Raw genomic sequence first — 20,465 nt, forward strand, 5'->3', positions numbered from 1 at the left:
AGCGCTTGGGGATATCCTGTCGGTGCGTGGGGCTGGACTGCCCTGCTTTAGCCCCCTTGGTCGCTACCATTCTTTCCCCTTCGCTCTGTTTGTTTATTCAGCTGCCCGGGAGACAGTGAGGGGTGGGGCCGGGGGCCGGAGCCGTGTCGAAGGCCTTCCTGGCCGTTTGAGCCTGGAAAAAAATGGGAAAGATTTGAAAGACTCCTCTCGACACCATACAGTACATGGCAGTGGGCCCGGGTTTTTGCGAAAGGAAACGCACGAGATTGAAAGATGAAGAAGAACCCTCGACTCTCGCTGTTTCGGGCCATTTAGGGCACTTCAGACTCCGACTGTCTGCAGCAGGTAACAGCTCCGGAATGGCTTTTTAACTACAGCAGTAAATCAGAGTAATTTCCGTGACGCGGTAGCGTGAATAAGTGGAATATTATTGTCTGAAATCCCATCACCTTTGATTGTTACACTGTTCCTTGAGTGGAAATGATCCTGAATTTTCGGCTTAGCGCTCGCTGACTGAACGCAGGCTAAATCGCATTACAGAAGGCACGCCCGCCCCCCCGCCCCCCATCTGGGTTTTTTCATTTTTCATGGTGACACGCCAGCGGCGACATCCCATCGATTGGAAAGAGCCTGGAACCGATCAACTCGCGGCGCTTACGCGGGCAAGCGGGGACCGTGACCTCATTAGCCCCGCCCCGCGCGCGCAGTGGGCCTCGGACTCGGGCCGCCAGCGGCCGGGCGCGAGCGGGGGACGGGTCGGCGGCCGCGGGAAGGGGAGTGGCAAGATGAATTGTCACGGCTGGAGCGGAGGATGTCATTCCCAGCCCATCAGTCTGGGTAATGAGACACAGGTGCTGGCCAGAGAGAGGCTGATGAAGGGAGAAAGGTAGAGATTGAGTAGGAGAGGAGGGGAAGAGAGATAAAGGCGTGAGCTGCGGCGGAGAGGCGGTAAATGAGCGAGAGAATGGGAAAGGGGGGGGGAGGGGGGGAGAGAGAGAACGTGACAGCCAGGGTCCCCACAATTCTTGTTTACGAGAGTGAGCAGTCAGATTTCCGTGTGAGGAAAGTACAAAGGGCAAAGTGACTAGTTATAATATGTAATATATTAGGTAATATAGTAATAAACAGGTGGGGCAGGTGGAGAAGCAGTTTTCAGAGAAATCTGGAGAGAGAGAGGGAGAGAGAGAGAGAGGGATGGAGGGATCAGAGAGAATGTCGCAGAGTGAATGCCCTTTGTGTGCGACTCGCAGTGTAAATATTATGCTAGCCCCTGCTGTGTGGGTAGACGGTTCAATTGTTCTCAAAGGAGACTGTAAGTGGGGAGGAAAATGCACAGACAAGATAAGAGCAGGGGACAAGAAAGGCATTTATAGCATCATGGGGATCCACACCGAGGGGTAATATTCACTGGATTTATGCGTGATAAAGGCTATATTCTAATATGGTCAATTGCAATTTTCCACAGTGTCTCCCTGCTACCACATGACATTACCCTTTTCTACGCAGTCATCCCGCTTAATGCAGTGTTCGGTTGCCTCAGTGCATATTTATACACTTAATAGGGCGGAAATGCATCAGCGTTTGTTGGCCGACTCCCCCCGAATCTCTCCGTTAATGCGGCTGTAATGCAGGCACGCGGCGCACGGTCGGCGCTCTCTCAAACGCATTGTTAGGAGCGAGCCTCTCTTTGGGAGGAGGCTGCCTTCCATCTGACCCACTTAACGTGGTTTTTTAAGCCGACGTTGGTTAGCCCGCAACAATTCCGCTGCATTAGCATTAGTGCGTCGCGTCGAGCGGCTCCACCGGTCCTGTAAAGCTTGGCACGAGGCGTCGGTCAATATCCCGTTCAGAGTAGCCTGCTAGTTTGTCTTTGGAAAGACCACATCCAAAATCTTGTGCTGTTTACTGCATATTAATAGGCATGTGACAACTATTTATAGCCCTGTTAAAGTAATTATTTTGACTACAGGTAGGTGGCCACTTAGCTGAAAATTGCATAATAGTAAAGGTTGGTACAGACTAAGTTCAGTGAAAAAAGGGGAATTGCTTCTGGAGTTGCCATCAGTAGTCCTCCAATCAGCACTAGTTTTCCTGTAGAGCTGTTTTGTACGGAGTGAATAACAGTCGCTGGCTTTTAGGTAGCTAGGTGAAAATGCTGCAGTAATGCGTGTGATTTAGCTTGTAGGTACTGCTGTGGTGGCCCCAGAGGCACAATTGTCTGTTCCAGATTACGGAGAAAAAGGGATAAAAAATGGTCCAAAAAAATTTTCCAATTTGCATTTTTGTACTAAGATTCCAGTTTTAATCCCCTGCTCAATTATACCATAAGTCTGCTCAAATTTAACTTGAGAAATGTCACAGCGCTGAATATTCTGTTGAAGGACATTATAATAAGTTTCTGTAATGAGTTTAAGGCAATAAAACGGCATACTGGACATTACATTCAGATTTACCCGGGTTAGGCAAAAAGGTTTTTGACTTCATCCTGGTGTTCATGAAACGGTTGTTGAATTTTATTGTGGAATATGGGAACATCAGGAGGGAGCAGCGTTTGCACCTGGTCTTGTGAAATGACTTCATATTCCTTGGCCGTTAGAGAAACATGCAGAGCAATCATCGGCCCAATGACTCCCACGAGATGCCATGAGATACCATTGCAGAACCACCTCCATGTTTATCAGTTGGCAACAGACATTGTGAGCTGAAGGCTTCCCTTGGCTTTCTGCAGATACAAACCTGGTCAGATGTAGACAATGAGTAAATGATGACTCATCAGGCCATATTAATTTTTTTCATTGCTCAGGGGTCCAGGCTCTGTTCTCCTTACACCAGATGATGCATCTTTCTGTGTTAGCATAGGATAAGCGTTTCCTGAAGAGCCGCCCTGCCCTGTCTGAAGTGCTCAGGAGGTACGGTTCTTGTTGAGACGAGGTCCGAGGTTTCGATTCAGTTCTGTGGTCATTTTTGAGGCCGTGGTTTTGGGCCGCTTAGCGACTACGCCGTTAAGTGTCTGTCCCCATTACCGGGCTGCTGCCAGTCCTCTGTGCCGGCTCAGTTTGTTTGTGTTTGGCATATGTTCTTATCATTTCTGATACCGCGCCCCACGCCGCATTAAATAATTTAGCTATTTTTTCAACCAGTGCACTCGCAATTTGGGCGCAGATATTTTCCTGCTTCATCGGAACTCTCTGTCGCCTGATGGTGCTTCGGAGAGTCGCATATCAGAGTACAGATTGTCAGAGCTCTTTTACAGCTCCCTCACTGCTAATTGGCACTCTGCTCTCACATGTGTAGCTGCTTTTATATTTGTGATCTAGTCCTTTTTCATGCGGTATTGCCATTAATTTGTCTAACCACTATGAATGAGATTTTATGGCGTCTCACTGCTGTCTTTGAACACTTGAGAATCATATTGCAAATGTAGACTTTGGTTAAGTGTGTGCAGTGTAAGCGTTTGTATTCTGGAAGACATTCATCTTTTCTGACATTTTCTTACCCACATAATTATTTTTAAAAAAATGAATGTTTAATTTAAAGGTATTGTTAAATAACTGATCCAATGGGAAGTCACTACATGGAAACATACATTGAGCACACCTCATTAGGAAAATTCAAGGTGCAAAACAAATGAGCTGTCTATACTGTATGTTGACTGAATTAGCCTATGTTATTGTAACACTGGCTCCAAAACCTGGGTAAAGCACAAGCTGGCAAAGTGCGACAGCTTTTTACCTAGATGTTCGTGACTGTTGTGGTACAAGTTTCATGGAACAGTTTTTTAAAATATGAAGTATTTAGAGAAATCTACAATTTAGCCTTCTGTGCATGAGAGAGTGGAGGGTTTGGCCAACCAACGACCTTCCAGTGTGTGGAGTTCCAGCATTCCAGTTGGTGGGGGAGGGGTTGCGTCAGGGTTACTGAGATAGATAGGCTGTGCTCCTGACACATGCCGTAGTTGAAGATTCTGACAGTGTGCTGGCTTTACAATGGCTGGTGAAGGGGCATCTTAAGGTAGCCCTAAAACTGCTTGTACAGTGACATTGTGCCTCAAGACATTCCTATGTAGTATATAGGCGTATATTGAAGAAATTACATTTAATATTGGTTCTTCCTTACTTTTTCTAACTGAAAAGGAAGAAAGTACCAAGGGAAGTAGTACCAGCAAGATATAAAAGCTGACATTTATTTTTCTAATTGAAAAAATCCCTGAATGCCCCCGTTGTGAAGTGGAATGGTCATCAGAAACTTCAGTAAGTAGCTATTTTTCACCGCACATAAAAGGCTGTCTGGGCTAGTTAAATATGCTAAAACTGAAATAATATCTCAAGTCCTCAGAAAATGAATTATCCCTTTAACCCTTTTGACATTATTTACACCTTTATTTAGGCTAACTCTTATTTAGCAGCTTACAGCATAGAGCGTGCAATGCACTTCATTTAATTTAACTTTAATTAAATGCTAATGCAAATTGAAAGACCGACTCCAGCATGAGGGAAACAAAGCGTCTAATTAAAAAACAACAAAAAAACAAAACAATGCTGTATAATGAACATAGCATCAAAAAACAACTGCAGTTCTGACGGGGGAAATATGAATGCAGTGCAAATATTAAAACTATCTATTACAGTCGCATCATTGTGTATTGGAAATGTGAAACCGTCCTGGCACCAGCTGTTCTGTTCTCCTCCCTTTTTGTCGGTCTTAAAAGGGGAATTGAAAAGGTGTGATGCCGCACGCGTTTCGCTCAGCACCTCTCTCTCTCTCGCTCGGATCCTTCCCACGCCGCCCGGCTCTCCCAGGCGTTCCCCGGCCAGATGTGAGAGCGAGCAGCTGTCGCTCCGCCTGCGGCCGCGTCGCCCCGTCCCCCGGTTCGGCCGCGACGCTTCCGCGACACGCCTCGCTGAGCTGTGACTGAGGAGAGCGCTCGTTCCGGGGGAAACGCGATTGGCTGGAGCTCCTGCGTATTCCGACAGGTTAACTCCTGCGTATTCCGACAGGTTAACTCCTGCGTATTCCGACAGGTTAACTCCTGCGTATTCCGTCAGGTTAACTCCTGCGTATTCCGTCAGGTTAACTCCTGCGTATTCCGTCAGGTTAACTCCTGCGTATTCCGACAGGTTAACTCCTGCGTATTCCGTCAGGTTAACTCCTGCGTATTCCGTCAGGTTAACTCCTGCGTATTCCGTCAGGTTAACTCCTGCGTATTCCGTCAGGTTAACTCCTGCGTATTCCGACAGGTTAACTCCTGCGTATTCCGACAGGTTAACTCCTGCGTATTCCGACAGGTTAACTCCTGCGTATTCCGACAGGTTAACTCCTGCGTATTCCGACAGGTTAACTCCTGCGTATTCCGTCAGGTTAACTCCTGCGTATTCCGTCAGGTTAACTCCTGCGTATTCCGTCAGGTTAACTCCTGCGTATTCCGTCAGGTTAACTCCTGCGTATTCCGTCAGGTTAACTCCTGCGTATTCCGTCAGGTTAACTCTCGTTCCAGTACTCCTGCGTATTCCGTCAGGTTAACTCCTGCGTATTCCGTCAGGTTAACTCCTGCGTATTCCGTCAGGTTAACTCCTGCGTATTCCGTCAGGTTAACTCCTGCGTATTCCGACAGGTTAACTCCTGCGTATTCCGTCAGGTTAACTCCTGCGTATTCCGACAGGTTAACTCCTGCGTATTCCGTCAGGTTAACTCCTGCGTATTCCGTCAGGTTAACTCCTGCGTATTCCGTCAGGTTAACTCCTGCGTATTCCGTCTGGTTAACTCCTGCGTATTCCGTCAGGTTAACTCCTGCGTATTCCGACAGGTTAAGAGCTTGAAGGGTTTACGTGTTGAAATTCCAGCACTGAGGAGTATGTAAGAAATTGAAAGTAATTATTCATTTTTGGGTTTTTTTTTTTTTTTTAAAGCCTGTGTTGGTTATCTTTTTGACACATTTGATTGAGTGAATCGCCGGACCGTTTAAAAGGTTACAGGGTCTGAGACTGAATTAATCCAGAGTGTGTGCAGATCTGGTGGAGTGCATTCGAAATGTCAGACTTCATTCCAGCGGCAGCCTTCATTTTTTACTTTTATTAATAGCGCATTTGGATTGGCCGCCTTTGACATGTTTCCCTGGAGACCTCTGTTGCCCACATAACCAATGTAAACCCCCCACACCCACCCCCCAGCGTGACCCTGAGGTGATCCAATCCCGTGTCTCCTTAGAAGGAAATTAAGACCTCCGCGGGGTCCTTGGGATCGACCGCGGAATGCGCGTCACGTGACCCTGCCGGGGCCCGGCTCAGGGACCTGCCGGGGCTTAATTAGTTTCCCCGTTCCCCGGCGGATTGCGGCGGGATCCTGGAAATCCAGGATCAGAGAGGCAGATACGTGTGTAATCAACCGAGCCGCCTCTCCGTCGCCTCCGCCGTGTTCTAATCGCCCGCGCGTCCCTTAATGGGAAACGCGGCAAGCCGTCTAATTTGAGGACTTAGCCGCAAAGCCCGTGTGCTTTGTCGCCTGCGTGTTCGCGATTTACGGGGACGGGAGGGGAAAAGCTCCCGTCGCGCGGCTGAGCCAGACGCCCGCGGATTGCGTTCGGCTTCGCGTCCGGGAGTGTTGCGGTCACGTACGCGGCGTTCAGAGACTCCGCCGTCGCGGGTTTCCAGAGAAACGAGCCGACCATTGGCGCGCGTTAACATTTCCCATCACGCCGGATCAATAAGCAGAAACAAAACTTTTATTGATGGTGATGGAGCCGGGCGGAGGAAGGCGGGCGCGTTAGCGCGTGAACCTGCGGTTCAGAGCGGCCCGCGTTCGCCAGCGCCGCTCTTTCAACTTGAGGCCTTTTATGAAGCCTCTCTCCCTCAGAAAAACAACACTGTCCAGGTCCTTTTGAAGAAATGTTTTTTTCCCCCACCAATTCCTGATAAAAGAAGCCGTCTCCCCCTTGAGTTTTTATTGTCTGATTGCTTATTTCGGCAGTCGTGACTGCAAACCCTTCTGAGTCACAGTCGTCACTTCGCTTCTGCTTTGAAATAATAATGACGTATCTATGGGCTCTAACGGAATCTGGCCGAAGGTCGTGGAAGTCGGTGGACGGATTCTGTGGCTGTAACTTAGAATATTCTCAGAAAATGACTTATGTATTATTCATGCATAATTAATTATGCATTGATCGCTGTGCTTAGCATACGGCCTCATCCAGGGTGACTTACACTGTCGGAGCTCATGTGTTTATATATCTATATATTTATGTGTGTAACAGCGGTCCACCACCTGCTGAAGGTACCCACCACCTGAGCTGCCTCACCCCAGCCCTAAACGAGGCCTTTTCAGCATGCTAGCGCCGTTCTCAGTGTCCAGTTTAGCAGAACTAGCCACGCGATGAAGCCCAGCATCCCCCCCCCCCACCCCCCCACCCCCCGCCCCCTCATGTTTAATTCCCGCGTCTCCTCCTGAGGCCGCGGGTGTGTTCAGACGCGCATTATCGCTCTTAATGCGCTGTTCGAGGGGCTCGTCGGCGCTCTTAACCTGCGGTGGAAGTCGCCGAGTCTAATTTAGCTCTGTAATTACAGCGGCGATACGACTCTGAGTGTGCGTGTGCGGGCGCGTGCGGCCTCGTTGGGTCCGCCCGCCGCCTCCCCCCGCCTCCGCGCCCGATCCCGCTCGCCGCACCCGCCCGGCGGGATCACACGAGACGCCGCACGTCCGCCTCAGGTACAAAGCGCCAGTGAATTGGCCATTCTCTCGATCGCTGCCGTCCTTGGCTGCGGAGTAGCACTTTGCCGCCGCGGGGGAAGTACATATTCTTATTTAGAAAAACATCTCGCCCAAATGGGAAAAAAATAACTGAACAGCGGAGGAGAGAAACCATTCCAAAGACTGAACCCCTGAACCTCAGTCTCTCTTTTCTGTCTCTTGTTTAACTCGCCGGAGTCTGTTTCCCTCCGTCTCTCTTGCTGCGTTTCCCTCTCACATCCTCTCTTTCTCGCTCCCTGTCATGTGCGTTTTTTTTTCTTTCCTCTCTCTCCCCCTCTCTTTCGCTATCTCTCTCATGTCAGTTGCAGTGTAGAAGTTGCTCGTTTTCAATAATTGAGGAGGGAATGAATTATTGACTAGTCGGGATTGAGCGGGAGGATGCGCATCCGCTCGCGCGTACGCCACCTGTGCGCCTTCCGCGTCCTGTACGCACCGCTTCGCATCGTGTGAACGCCGCCGCCGCACGCGCGCGGCGTAAGCAACAACATCGACACCGTACGTACAGCGTGACCGCTCTGCGCGTTGCGTGTTCATCAGCGCGTTCATCAGCGCGTGCAGCTGCGGAGGCGCTCAGTGAACGGGAGCTCTGCGCTGGCGTTAAAATGCGAGCGCAGCCCGCGCCGGGGTCTGCCGAGCAGTGATTGGGTCCCCGGAGCCCGCCGTGCGAGCAGCATACGCGCCGGGACGGGGACGAGGGAGAGGGAGAGGACGGCGGCGCGGGGGCGGGAAACGTGCGGCCACGTCTACGGCAAGGAGGGGGCTCTGACACGCGCTCGTATTCAGAGGCTGTGTCAGAGGTGGGAGTACAACACTGGCATGTACTTATACACGCGCGTGTGCACACACACACACATACACGCACGCACACACGCACACACACACACACATACACGCACACACACACACACATACACACACACACACACACACACACATACACGCACACACACACACACATGCACGCACACAAAATAGACTTAAACACTTAGACACACGCACAGACACACACCCACTTACATGCGCTCGCACTCTCACGCGCATACTCACAGACGCACACACCCTTTTGCACGCGCACACACACACACACACACACCACAACTACACGCACACCACACACCACACACACACACACATCACGCACACACACACCACACACACACACACACACACACACCACACACGACACGCACACACACACACACACACACCCACACACGCACACACACACACACACCACACACACACACACACACACACACACACACACACACACACACACACACACACACACACACACACACACATACACGCACACGCACACACACACACACACACACACACACACACACACACACACACACACACACATACACGCACACGCACACACACACACACACACACAGCTGTTTCCTGTGAATCCCCCAGCAGGCTGTTGAGCAGAGTGTGAATGGCTTCTCTCCAGGCCATCAGCCACCCCACCCAACTCTCCCTCCCTCTCCTCTAATCTCCACTTCTCAGTGCTCTCCCTCTCTCTTTCTCTCTCTCTCTCTCTCCCCGTCACCCTGCCATCTTCTGAGCTCTGTCGTCGTCTGCTTGACGAGACCAATCACGTCCCCCCTCCCTCACCGGCTCTGCGATGGCTTCCACGGCAACCGTAACCGTGCGCACGGCTCCTCCACCTCTAACAGCACCTCTGTCCCTCGCTCTTTTTCCTCTACAGCTCTCTCTCTCTCTCCCTGTTTCAGTGTTTGGTCAAGGTCAGGGGTAGTGTTCCCTCCATCCTACAGCCTCCTAATGCCTACAGTGCATTCATCCTCTCTTTCCACCCCTCTCTCCTCTTTCCCTCGTTCCTACTATCCTTCTGCATCGGTCTGCTCTCCCATTAACCTCCCGAGGTCCTCCTTTTCTCCATCTCTTCATTTTATTTTTCCAGGCTGTGCATCTGCCCTCTACTGTCCTCTTGTCTCTCTCCTTCCTTCTTTTCAATTTCTTTCTCCATTTGTCCCTCACTCTTGGTTTCCCCACCTTTCTCTGCCTCCCTCTCTCTGTCTCCCCTTCTGTCCACTTTAATTCACATTTTAACTCTGTCTGTGCTCTGCCCATCCCTCTGTGGTCTTTGTAGAGTCAGTGTCTGATCTGTGTAGTTGGCTCAGACCAGTGCTTTCTAAACCTGAGGTGTGAGGTAGGCTGTAGTGAGTGTGTGTGGTGAGGTTTGAGGTAGGCTGTAGTGAGTGTGTGGTGAGGTTTGAGGTAGACTGTAGTGAGTGTATGGTGAGGTTTGAGGTAGGCTGTAGTGTGTGTGTGTGGTGAGGGTTGAGGTAGGCTGTAGTGTGTGTGTGTGTGGTGAGGGTTGAGGTAGGCTGTAGTGTGTGTGTGTGGTGAGGGTTGAGGTAGGCTGTAGTGTGTGTGTGTGGTGAGGGTTGAGGTAGGCTGTAGTGTGTGTGTGGTGAGGGTTGAGGTAGGCTGTAGTGTGTGTGTGTGGTAAGGTGTGAGGTAGGCTGTAGTGTGTGTGTGTGGTAAGGTGTGAGGTAGGCTGTAGTGTGTGTGTGTGGTGAGGGTTGAGGTACTAAGTGTGTGAACAGCAGGGAGGGAGAGAGAGAGCTGCTGCTGATTTGTCTGGCACAGATGAGGTGCGTTTATACAAGTCTCAGTGCTTCTCTGAAACAGGTGGTGTAGAGCTCACGTGTGTGTGTGTGCGTGTGCACGTTTGTGTGTGTCTGTGTGTGGGTGTGTGATTGTATGTGGGTGTGTGTGGGCGGGGGGCACATTTACCATGTGACATAATGATTGGTGACAGGATTGTGGACAGGATTGTGATTTATGAATTTTTTGACTCTGAGGTGCCTGTGTGTGTGTGGGAGGATGATAGTGCCTGTGTGTGTATGTGCGCACAAGTGTGTGTGTGTGTGTGTGTGTGTGCACGTTTGTGTGTGTGTGTGTTTGTGTCTATGTGTGTGTGTGTGTGTGTGTGTGCATGTTTGTGTGTGTGTGTGTTTGTGTCTATGTGTGTGTGTGTGTGCATGTTTCTGTGTGTGTGTGTGTATATGTGTGTGTGTGTGCGCTTCCCCTGCAGGCTGCACGGTGTGATAAAGCCCAGCATGACGGACACGCAGCTTGTGTTCCAGCTCCCTCCCTCAGTTTACACGCCCTGTTCCTCCATACTTCCTCTGGCCCTGCGCTCCACTGCTTATCCAGCCCTCTTTCAGCTGCCAGTCAGGCTCTCTTTCCTCTGTGTAATGTTCTGGAGCAGCCTTGCAGCACGAGTCAATAAGACCAGTCCCTTCATTTCTCTTACTTAAGAAAGGACGGCCGAGCGGCCTGATCTCTGAAGCCTTCCGGCTGCTGTACGTGGCTGACCTAGAAGCCTCAGTAGAAGGTTCACGCAGTGACCCGGAGCAGGGAGGCGCGGGCTCCTGCCGCTACTAGGCCCCCTGGTGTCGGTGGGGCGCGGGAGCCGTGCGGGACCGGGCTGAAGACGCCGCGCGCCTCTCAGTCTGCTTTAAACCCCGCTGGACGCCAGGCTGCCTGAGCTCCTCCGGCAGGATGCTAGCTGCGCCGCCGTGTCAGCGCGATCAAAAACAAAGCCCGTTAGCATCCGGCCTCGGGAGTGGAGCTGCTCGCTTTATATCTGCTGTAAAAGGAGGCGAGCCGCATTTCAGAACCTACCATACTTGTTTACGCCTTTAAGGTGTGAGATCACAGACATGGGATTAGAATGTTCTTCACTGAGCATTCTAATGGTGATGTAACAATCAGTATTAGAACGTTCGTAGCTGAGCATCCTAATGCTGATGCAGCAGTCGCTAATGGTGAATTGCGAAAGCAAAGGAGTTCTAGAACACTTACGTGGAATGTAAAAAAACATTGTGAAAAAGCCTCCTCTTCGGGAGGTTAAGATGAAAGGCGGGTGCGGTAATGGGCCTGGTAAAGGAAGGGGAGGGAACAACGCTCCGCTCTCTTGAAGGATCGCCGGCGGCTCCTCTCCCGCGCCGTCTGCCTGCCAATTACGGCGGTGGCTAATTTCATCGATTGCGCAGAGAAAGCGGCTAAGTGATCTCTGGCGGCTCGGTGGGGGGGGAGAGGGGGGGAGCCTGCCTGCCTGCCTCGTTCCTCTCCCGGCCGGCGGAACGGCCCCAGCGCCTCAGCCTCTGGCCGGAGGGGAAGTTGAGGCTCGAGAGGGTAGAGCTGCGCACACGCATACACATCAGCCTACCTTCAGGCCCTCTCTTACTGAGAGTGTGCGCTTGTGCTCAGGAACACACACACTCACATGCCTCTAGAGCATTTAGACCGAACGTACTCACACACACACACGCACACACAGACATACGCACACACACACATACACACTCACAAACACACACACGCACACACACACACATGCACACACGCACACACAGACATACGCACACACACACACACATACGCACACAAACACACACATACACACCCGCACACAACTACACAGACAGGCAGAGGTGAGAGACGAGAGATTATGTGCTTTTCCTCATCTTCTTCGTGCCAGTTCTCATCTCCCTCAGCCGGAGAAGCGAGCTGATAACGCAGCCTGTCCAGGCTCTGTTTCGGTTCTGGCTCGGTGGAGCACACCAGGGATGGGCCCAGGGCGAGGGGAGGTGGCTGACGTGCTTTTTGGTTGCAGGTGTGACGGCCTATGTGAAGGTGAAGTCGGAGGTGGAGTCGTACCCAGGCCAGATGGTCAACCTCAGCTGCGAGTTCATGAGCTCTGAGGGAATACGGCTGACACAGGTCAGTAACACACACACCTCCCGTCCAGTCTGCGGAAATCTACAGACTTATACACACACACACACACACACACACACCAGGGCAAAGGGCAAAATAATTCTCAAAATGCCCCTGTAATCACAAGAGAGGGGGCAACAAAAAAACTGAAATCTCTCTGTAGTTGACATTAAATTTTATGTGTTATGGGGAAAGGTTATTACGATGAGAAAAATTATTTAATATCTTCAAGTATTTCATTTTAATTAAAATAAATGTCTGTTAAATCACTATCTATCGCCAGATTAGGTAAAACAATGGTGATTAAGCGTATTATTATATTAATTTATATTATTATTATTATTTATGATTAAAGAACTGGGTGTCTGTGGCGACATTCCCGGGAAAAAATCACAAGCGGCACATAGTTAGTGACGCGTTTTCCATCACCCATCAGTGGTTGGTCCGCCAGAGAGGGTAGGCGGAGCTAACGCAATAGGCTCGCTGTTCAACTGACTTGTGAGTGAGCGGCGTACTGTTTTTTCCGGTGTCTGCCAGCGTTACAATAACAACAGAGAAGGGGGGGTGGGGGGGGGGGGGTGGTTGGTGGTTATGGAACCCTAAAAAGTTTTTGTGTAACATGAGGTCATATTATTTGTGGATGTAGATTTTGTATTACATTTGATGACAATGTAACGTTACTAAGTTACATAGCTATTTGCACAGCTAACACTAGCTCCCAGACCATGTCAAGAAAGACAACATTAGTTCAGACAACGTTGCGCACAGTATCCGTCTCTCATATCAGGTAACGTTGCGTTAGCTAGCTAGCTAATGTAATTAACACAATCTAATGTCAGCTAACATTTAGAAAAAACGCTAGCTAACGCTACCAACTGGTACCGACCTCGCAAACCGTCTCTAGAATGCAATGCTACCTTGCTGCAACGTTGCAGTGTAGCTAACTAAAGGCCAGTTCAGATCAATGATTCGCAATGAGACTGGATGCAACTTGCAAAATTCCAAGACGTCTGATTGTAAACGTTCTAAAACTGCACTTGGCGATTTGACAAGGTGGGTCTTTTGAGACTCCAGGCAACGGCTTCAGACGCTCTGCAACTAACCAGTTCACACCGCTGCAATTTTCTATGCAACATCCTGAAACCATTTCGTCTCGTTGCGAATCATTGATCTGAACTGGCCTTAACGTTACGGTTATTTACATTGCCATCAAGTTCATAATGATCGGAATAAAGCCGGGGTATAGGTGGAGCAGAGCCGGGTCTGATTTCTGTGTAAAGATGTCAAGCCGGAGAAAACTAAATAAAAGATTACGGCAGTATGGATTAGCGTTGTTATTATTTTATTACGCTTCCTCATATGTTCCTTCAGCCTTGATGCCCTTTTTTTGATGAAATCTCCTTTGTTTTTGTTTTATTCTTCTTGTTCTGATTGCTAATTTAACACCCAGCTCACAGTTTAGCTAGCAAAACCAGAAACACCAAGGGTAACATTTTGCAAGGCAGTTGTTTCAAAAATATCACGCAACAGTCATTCACGAAAAAGACTGTTTATTGTGCACGAGATAAATAATTGCACGAACCACAGCGAATCCTGCGAATTCTTCTCTGCAGTGTAAAGACGTTCATACCGAGCAAAAGGTGGATAAAGAACGTGTGTGGAAATTGATCATCACTAATTCTACCCCAGATCTGCTACAGCATTTTAACCAGGCTCAGCAGTGTAAAGACAGCTTAAGTTAGCCTAATGTTAGACAATGAATGAGTATGTACATAACGTTACTTTTATAACAACCATTTTTTATTCAGTAAATAGTAGGCTAAGTGTTATAGTTGGCGTGGCCCAGGTGCCAACTGACTGACGTCACACAGGCGACACTGGTTGGATCCAGTTGGATCTCTGGGAGGTGAGGTCCAAAAACACACCTGCAATTACCGCTTCTCGCCATTGGTACCGCCAAAGAGAGCGAAACGGAAATCTTCAAGATTGTAACTTTAAAGAAGGGGGTTTCATGATGTGGTTGGGATACAGGCTACCAATCAGTAAGGCTGGGTGTTTGTCACGGTAGTCGCAAATTTCCTCCATTTTAGTGATTTCTGTGATCAGCAGTTTTGGATGGTAACCGGTCAACCTTCACGTAGTCTATGTGGTGTTATTTGTGTAGGCCTACGCATTTTAACAATATCCCATTGCCAAATGCTGAGAGAAACAAAGTGTGAAAATGTAGGTGTAACAAACGAGTTTGGGGTTTGCCGGCGGTAGAATCTAAACCCGGGCCTCTCACTCGTCCAGAGATTATCTTCGGCAAACGCGTTACCAGTCAGCTAATGGTGAAATCGCGCCTAGCCAAGGGCAACGTCCTTATTTCTGAATCTGAGGGTTGGGTCGTCAGAGAGTGTTGTCATGGTAACCTGCTATGGAGACCTCTGCTTTACCGCACCTTTACTGTGCTTCACTAGCGAACTAGCCAAGCTACACCCGCTGTGCTCACCCCCCTTTGACCCCCCCCCTCCATTTGAAGCCTTTTCTGATCCACACACACACACACACACACCCAGCCCGAGCGTTCAGTCCCGTCCCTTCCCCGCAGGTGTCCTGGATCTGGGAGCCCAAAGAGGGGCAGAGGGAGAACATTGCGGTGTTCCACCCGCAATTCGGGGATAGCTACCCGGTGTCGGCGCTCAGCGGCAGGGTGCGCTTCCTCCACGGCTCCCTGGAGAACCCCTCCATCAGCATCAGCGACGTGAGGATGACCGACGAGGGGAAGTACGTCTGCGAGTACGCCACCTACCCCAGCGGCAACGAGCAGGGCACCACCACGCTGGTCATGCTGGGTAAGCGTCAGCGCGTCTGTGTCCCCCTGCGTGTCCGTCTGTCCTCTCCGAAACCCCTCTCGTTCGCGTTCGCTTGCCGGTTCACCGGGTGGTCAGGGATGGCTGTGGTCTTTCTTTGCCCACTCAGACAGAGTTGGTTTTTTTCCCGGTCAGAATCTGCTCAGCTCTCCCCACTGTGCTGTTCACTGCAGTCTGCTCCATCCTGCACTGTTCACTGCAATTTGCTGTTCATTACAGCAGATTGTGAACAGATAACCAGAAAATAAATAAATGCATCGCCCCACAGATATTCAATTGTTCTGAATTCCGCTATTCTTATGGGAATAAACAAATTACACCCACCAATTCAATTTTCCTCATTTACCGCCTTGTGTATTTAATCTTTCTTTTGCTGGAATTGTACCCAAAGCTAACATTAGCCTATATTTGCATGCAAGGGCACACACATGTGGGAGAGCAGGGCTTGCGGATTGTGCCCATGGCTTTGCCCTCTCATGCGCGGGTGTAGGCATCTCTCTGACTGCCATTTTAGTTGACTTGCAGTCCCATTGTACTGCTCCCCATTATACCGTTCCCCTTGTTCTGCTCCCCTCGGCTCCGCTGTCCCTCCCCCGGTGCGGGGTACAGTTCAGCCGCCTCGTTCAGTTGGCCTCGTGCACTAACACGCCCCCCCCCCTTTCATTTCTGCAGCCAAGCCCAAGAACACGGCCTCCGTCGTCACGGTGACAGAGGGGACGTCCGCGGTGGTGGTGGCGCGCTGCGAGTCGGCCAACGGCCGGCCCGAGGCGGAGATCACCTGGGAGACGCAGGCGGCGGGCAAGGAGGCGCGCACCGCGCGGGCGGGCGCGGAGAACACCGTCACCGTGCTCAGCGAGTACCGCCTGGTGCCCACCGCCGAGGACGACGGCAGGGACATCGCCTGCGTGGTCAGCCACCGCACGCAGGGGGCGCCGCAGATCCTCCGCCTGAAGCTCTCCATCGAGCGTAAGAGCCGCGAGACTCCGCCCGCTAATCTCTGAGACTCAGCTGCTCGTTACCGAAATCTCTCCTCTCGGCTTCTCTCTCTTTCTCTCTCTCTATCACCCTCCTTCTCCCAGTGGTGGGGTAGGGGGATGGTCTTTGAGTGCCTTAAGGTTGAATATTTCAGTTTGATGAATAACTTAAAAGGTTTTAAGAGGATCTGGTGTGTTAGTCATGCAATATGAAGAGTGGAAGAGGATGGGCCTTATGAGGTGTTGATTTAGGCTAATTAAACCTGACAGGAATTGATGGTTTAATGAATGGTGTTCGCTGCATGAGATGCTTTTGGTTGTCTTTGGTTTCGGTTAAATGCAAAAGGAAGAGATTTTAATATTTTAGATATGTATGTAAAAAGGGAGTTGTAAAATCTCCTCTTTCTCTCGCAAATGTGTCCATTTTCGTCAGAGAAAACAAAATGGCTTACAGCATCTCTCTCTCTCTCTTTCTCCCTCTCTCCCTCCCCCTCTCTCTCTCCCTCCCTCTCTCTCTCAGATCTCCCTAAGGTGAGGATTCTGGGCTATGACAGTGATTGGTACAGGGGTCGCACTGATGCCACCCTGGTCTGTGAAGCCATTGGGAACCCTGAGCCAACCAACATCACTTGGAAAACGTGAGTGTCACTCTCCTGGGTATGGGGTATTTAGAGAGAGAGAGCATCACTCTGCTGGGTATGGGGTATTTAGAGAGAGAGAGCATCATTCTGCTGGGTATGGGGTATTTAGAGAGAGAGAGCATCACTCTGCTGGGTATGGGGTATTTAGAGAGAGAGGCATCACTCTGCTGGGTATGGGGTATTTAGAGAGAGAGAGAATCACTCTGCTGGGTATGGGGTATTTAGAGAGAGAGAGCATCACTCTGCTGGGTATGGGGTATTTAGAGAGAGAGGGCATCATTCTGCTGGGTATGGGGTATTTAGAGAGAGAGAGCATCATTCTGCTGGGTATGGGGTATTTGAGAGAGAGAGCATCACTCTGCTGGGTATGGGGTATTTAGAGAGAGCATCACTCTGCTGGGTATGGGGTATTTAGAGAGAGAGAGCATCACTCTGCTGGGTATGGGGTATTTAGAGAGAGAGAGCATCACTCTGCTGGGTATGGGGTATTTAGAGAGAGAGAGCATCATTCTGCTGGGTATGGGGTATTTAGAGAGAGAGGGCATCATTCTGCTGGGTATGGGGTATTTAGAGAGAGAGAGCATCATTCTGCTGGGTATGGGGTATTTAGAGAGAGAGAGCATCATTCTGCTGGGTATGGGGTATTTAGAGAGAGAGAGCATCATTCTGCTGGGTATGGGGTATTTAGAGAGAGAGAGCATCATTCTGCTGGGTATGGGGTATTTAGAGAGAGAGGGCATCACTCTGCTGGGTATGGGGTATTTAGAGAGAGAGAGCATCATTCTGCTGGGTATGGGGTATTTAGAGAGAGAGAGCTCATTCTGCGGTGGGGTGGAGAGAACAGTCACCTGCTGGAGGGTATTACGACGGTGCCCACCTGCGATGGGTACTTAGGAGGAGATCACTCGCTGCGTGGTAGTTAGACGAGTGAGGGCTCATCGCGAGGTATTTCAGAAGCTCTTCCTCGGAGCGGTATTAGAGGCGAGACCCCATCGCTTATATTTGAGAGCTCACTCTGCTGAATCTGTCTCTCGAGCATAGCATCTCTCTGTCTGTCGTCTCTATAAGCACCCTTTCTGCTGTGGTATGGGGTATTGGGGAGGTCTTTGGTGCCTAGGTGAATATTTCAGTTGATGAATAACTTCAAGGTTTTAAGAGGATCATTGTGTGTTAGTCATTGCAATATGAGGTTGGAAGAGATGGGCCTTTGCTGGGTTGATTTAGGCAATTAACTCTGCGGATATGTGGTTTAATGAAGGTTCGTCTGCTGGTATGGCTTTTGGAGACTCTTTGGTGGTTATGGGCTATTAGGAAGAGCATTTAATTTTAGATATGTATGTAAGAAAGGGATAATCTCCTGTTTTTAGAAAGTGCCCATTCTGCGGTAGGCAAGAAAAGAGCATCATTCTGCTGCTCTCTGTTTTGCACAGCCCCATCCTCTGCTGCTCTGGTATTTCGAGAGAGATCCTCCTGGGTATGGTATTTGGGTAGGGACATCGTGATTGGGTATTAGGGAGGAGATCCACCCTGGTTGGAGTATTGAACGAGCCAACACACTCACTGGTTGGAAAGACGTGAGGTCATTCTCTGGGTATGGGGTATTTAGAGAGAGAGAGCATCATTCTGCTGGGTATGGGGTATTTAGAGAGAGAGAGCATCACTCTGCTGGGTATGGGGTATTTAGAGAGAGAGAGAATCACTCTGCTGGGTATGGGGTATTTAGAGAGAGAGAGCATCACTCTGCTGGGTATGGGGTATTTAGAGAGAGAGCATCATTCTGCTGGGTATGGGGTATTTAAAGAGAGAGCATCATTCTGCGGGTATGGGGTATTTAGAGAGAGAGGGCATCATCTCCTGGGTATGGGGTATTTAGAGAGAGAGAGCATCATTCTGCTGGGTATGGGGTATTTAGAGAGAGAGAATCACTCTGCTGGGTATGGGGTATTTAGAGAGAGAGCATCATTCTGCTGGGTATGGGGTATTTAGAGAGAGAGCATCATTCTGCTGGGTATGGGGTATTTAGAGAGAGAGGGCATCACTCTCCTGGGTATGGGGTATTTAGAGAGAGAGCATCATTCTGCTGGGTATGGGGTATTTAGAGAGAGAGCATCATTCTGCTGGGTATGGGGTATTTAGAGAGAGAGCATCATTCTGCTGGGTATGGGGTATTTAGAGAGAGAGCATCATTCTGCTGGGTATGGGGTATTTAGAGAGAGAGAGCATCACTCTGCTGGGTATGGGGTATTTAGAGAGAGAGAGCATCATTCTGCTGGGTATGGGGTATTTAGAGAGAGAGCATCACTCTGCCGGGTATGGGGTATTTAGAGAGAGAGAGCATCACTCTGCTGGGTATGGGGTATTTGAGAGAGAGAGCATCACTCTGCGGGTATGTTCGTGAGGCATCATTGCGGATGGTATTTAGAGAGAGAGCATCACTCTGCTGGGTATGGGGTATTTAGAGAGAGAGGGCATCATTCTGCTGGTTATGGGGTATTTAGAGAGAGAGAGCATCATTAAATTTGGGGTCTTGTGCATTTGCGTGTGTGGTAACCGTCTCTCCCCGCTGCGCCCCCCAGTGCGTCGGGCCCCCTGCCGGACACGGTCCAGGTGAGGGAGAACACGCTGACCGTGCGGCGCGTGGACGAGGCGGTCAACACCACGTTCGTGTGCGAGGCGCAGAACCGGCTGGGGGCGAGCACGGAGCAGGTCACCACGCTCATCACGGGTGAGTGACCGACGGCGAGCATGCCAGCCCCGCCCCGCCTTCCGGCCGCTGCCTCACACGCGCCACCTCCTGACACCGTTGCCACGGCGACGCACATTCACGCACGCACCGGGGCCACGTCGCTGGTGGGGGGGGAGGGGACCTTCCTGGTCCCGCCTCCGTTTCCCTCACTGACACCACAAGCACTCGTCACTGGGGTGGAACAGACAGACAGACAGACTGACGGCCGTCACTGGGGTCCTCTGCTTGGATTTGGGGTGCCGGCCAAGAGTTCTGCGGGCGAATCGGTGCGGTGTGAGCCAGTCTGCCTGTTTCCTTTCAAACGCGCTTTTCGACGAGCGCAGCCTCCATCCTCCACTTCCCCCTCTGACACAGGAGCTCTGTCCCTCTCCCTCTGCACGCCCCCCCCACCCCACCCCTTACCCGAGGCCTTGTAGTCTGTTCCAATCGCAGGGCCCGTGACTGCAGCTGTCAGCTGGTGCGCTCTGGCTCTCTTTGGTCTGCCGCTGCTGTGGTCTGTGTGCGGGCGCGTGATTTAGCCTCGTGAAAATTTAGCGGTATTTGCGACGTTTCCTCCGCTCGCGACATTAAGCCGCCAAAGTGCGAGCCGGAGCCTTCTGTGAAAATCGCCACTTCTTCTTTTTCCGAGAAACTCGGCTGTTTCCCCTGCGAGAGCCGGGACATTCGATGGAGCGCAGATCAGGAGGCTCTCCCACACTCTCAGAAGCACGCTGTCTTCCTGGGAACGCAGTCACAAGTTAGGACTGAT

The 20,465-nt window shown here is 50.5% G+C and overlaps 1 protein-coding gene across 2 annotated transcripts in view; it reads left to right on the plus strand.

Annotated features, from left to right (window-relative positions):
• The window catches only part of LOC135261549 (poliovirus receptor-like), a 58,263-nt gene that overhangs the window by 12,919 nt on the left and 24,879 nt on the right, over window positions 1-20,465 (plus strand). For both annotated transcript variants that reach the window (XM_064347989.1, XM_064347990.1), the window contains exons 2-6: window positions 12,401-12,507; window positions 15,095-15,338; window positions 16,029-16,322; window positions 16,851-16,968; window positions 19,548-19,696. In XM_064347989.1, the coding sequence (XP_064204059.1) occupies window positions 12,401-12,507; window positions 15,095-15,338; window positions 16,029-16,322; window positions 16,851-16,968; window positions 19,548-19,696 (912 nt within the window). The remainder of the gene's footprint in view (window positions 1-12,400; window positions 12,508-15,094; window positions 15,339-16,028; window positions 16,323-16,850; window positions 16,969-19,547; window positions 19,697-20,465) is intronic.

This window comes from Anguilla rostrata, chromosome 8 (assembly GCF_018555375.3).
Source record: "Anguilla rostrata isolate EN2019 chromosome 8, ASM1855537v3, whole genome shotgun sequence".
Classification (NCBI taxonomy): domain Eukaryota; kingdom Metazoa; phylum Chordata; class Actinopteri; order Anguilliformes; family Anguillidae; genus Anguilla; species Anguilla rostrata.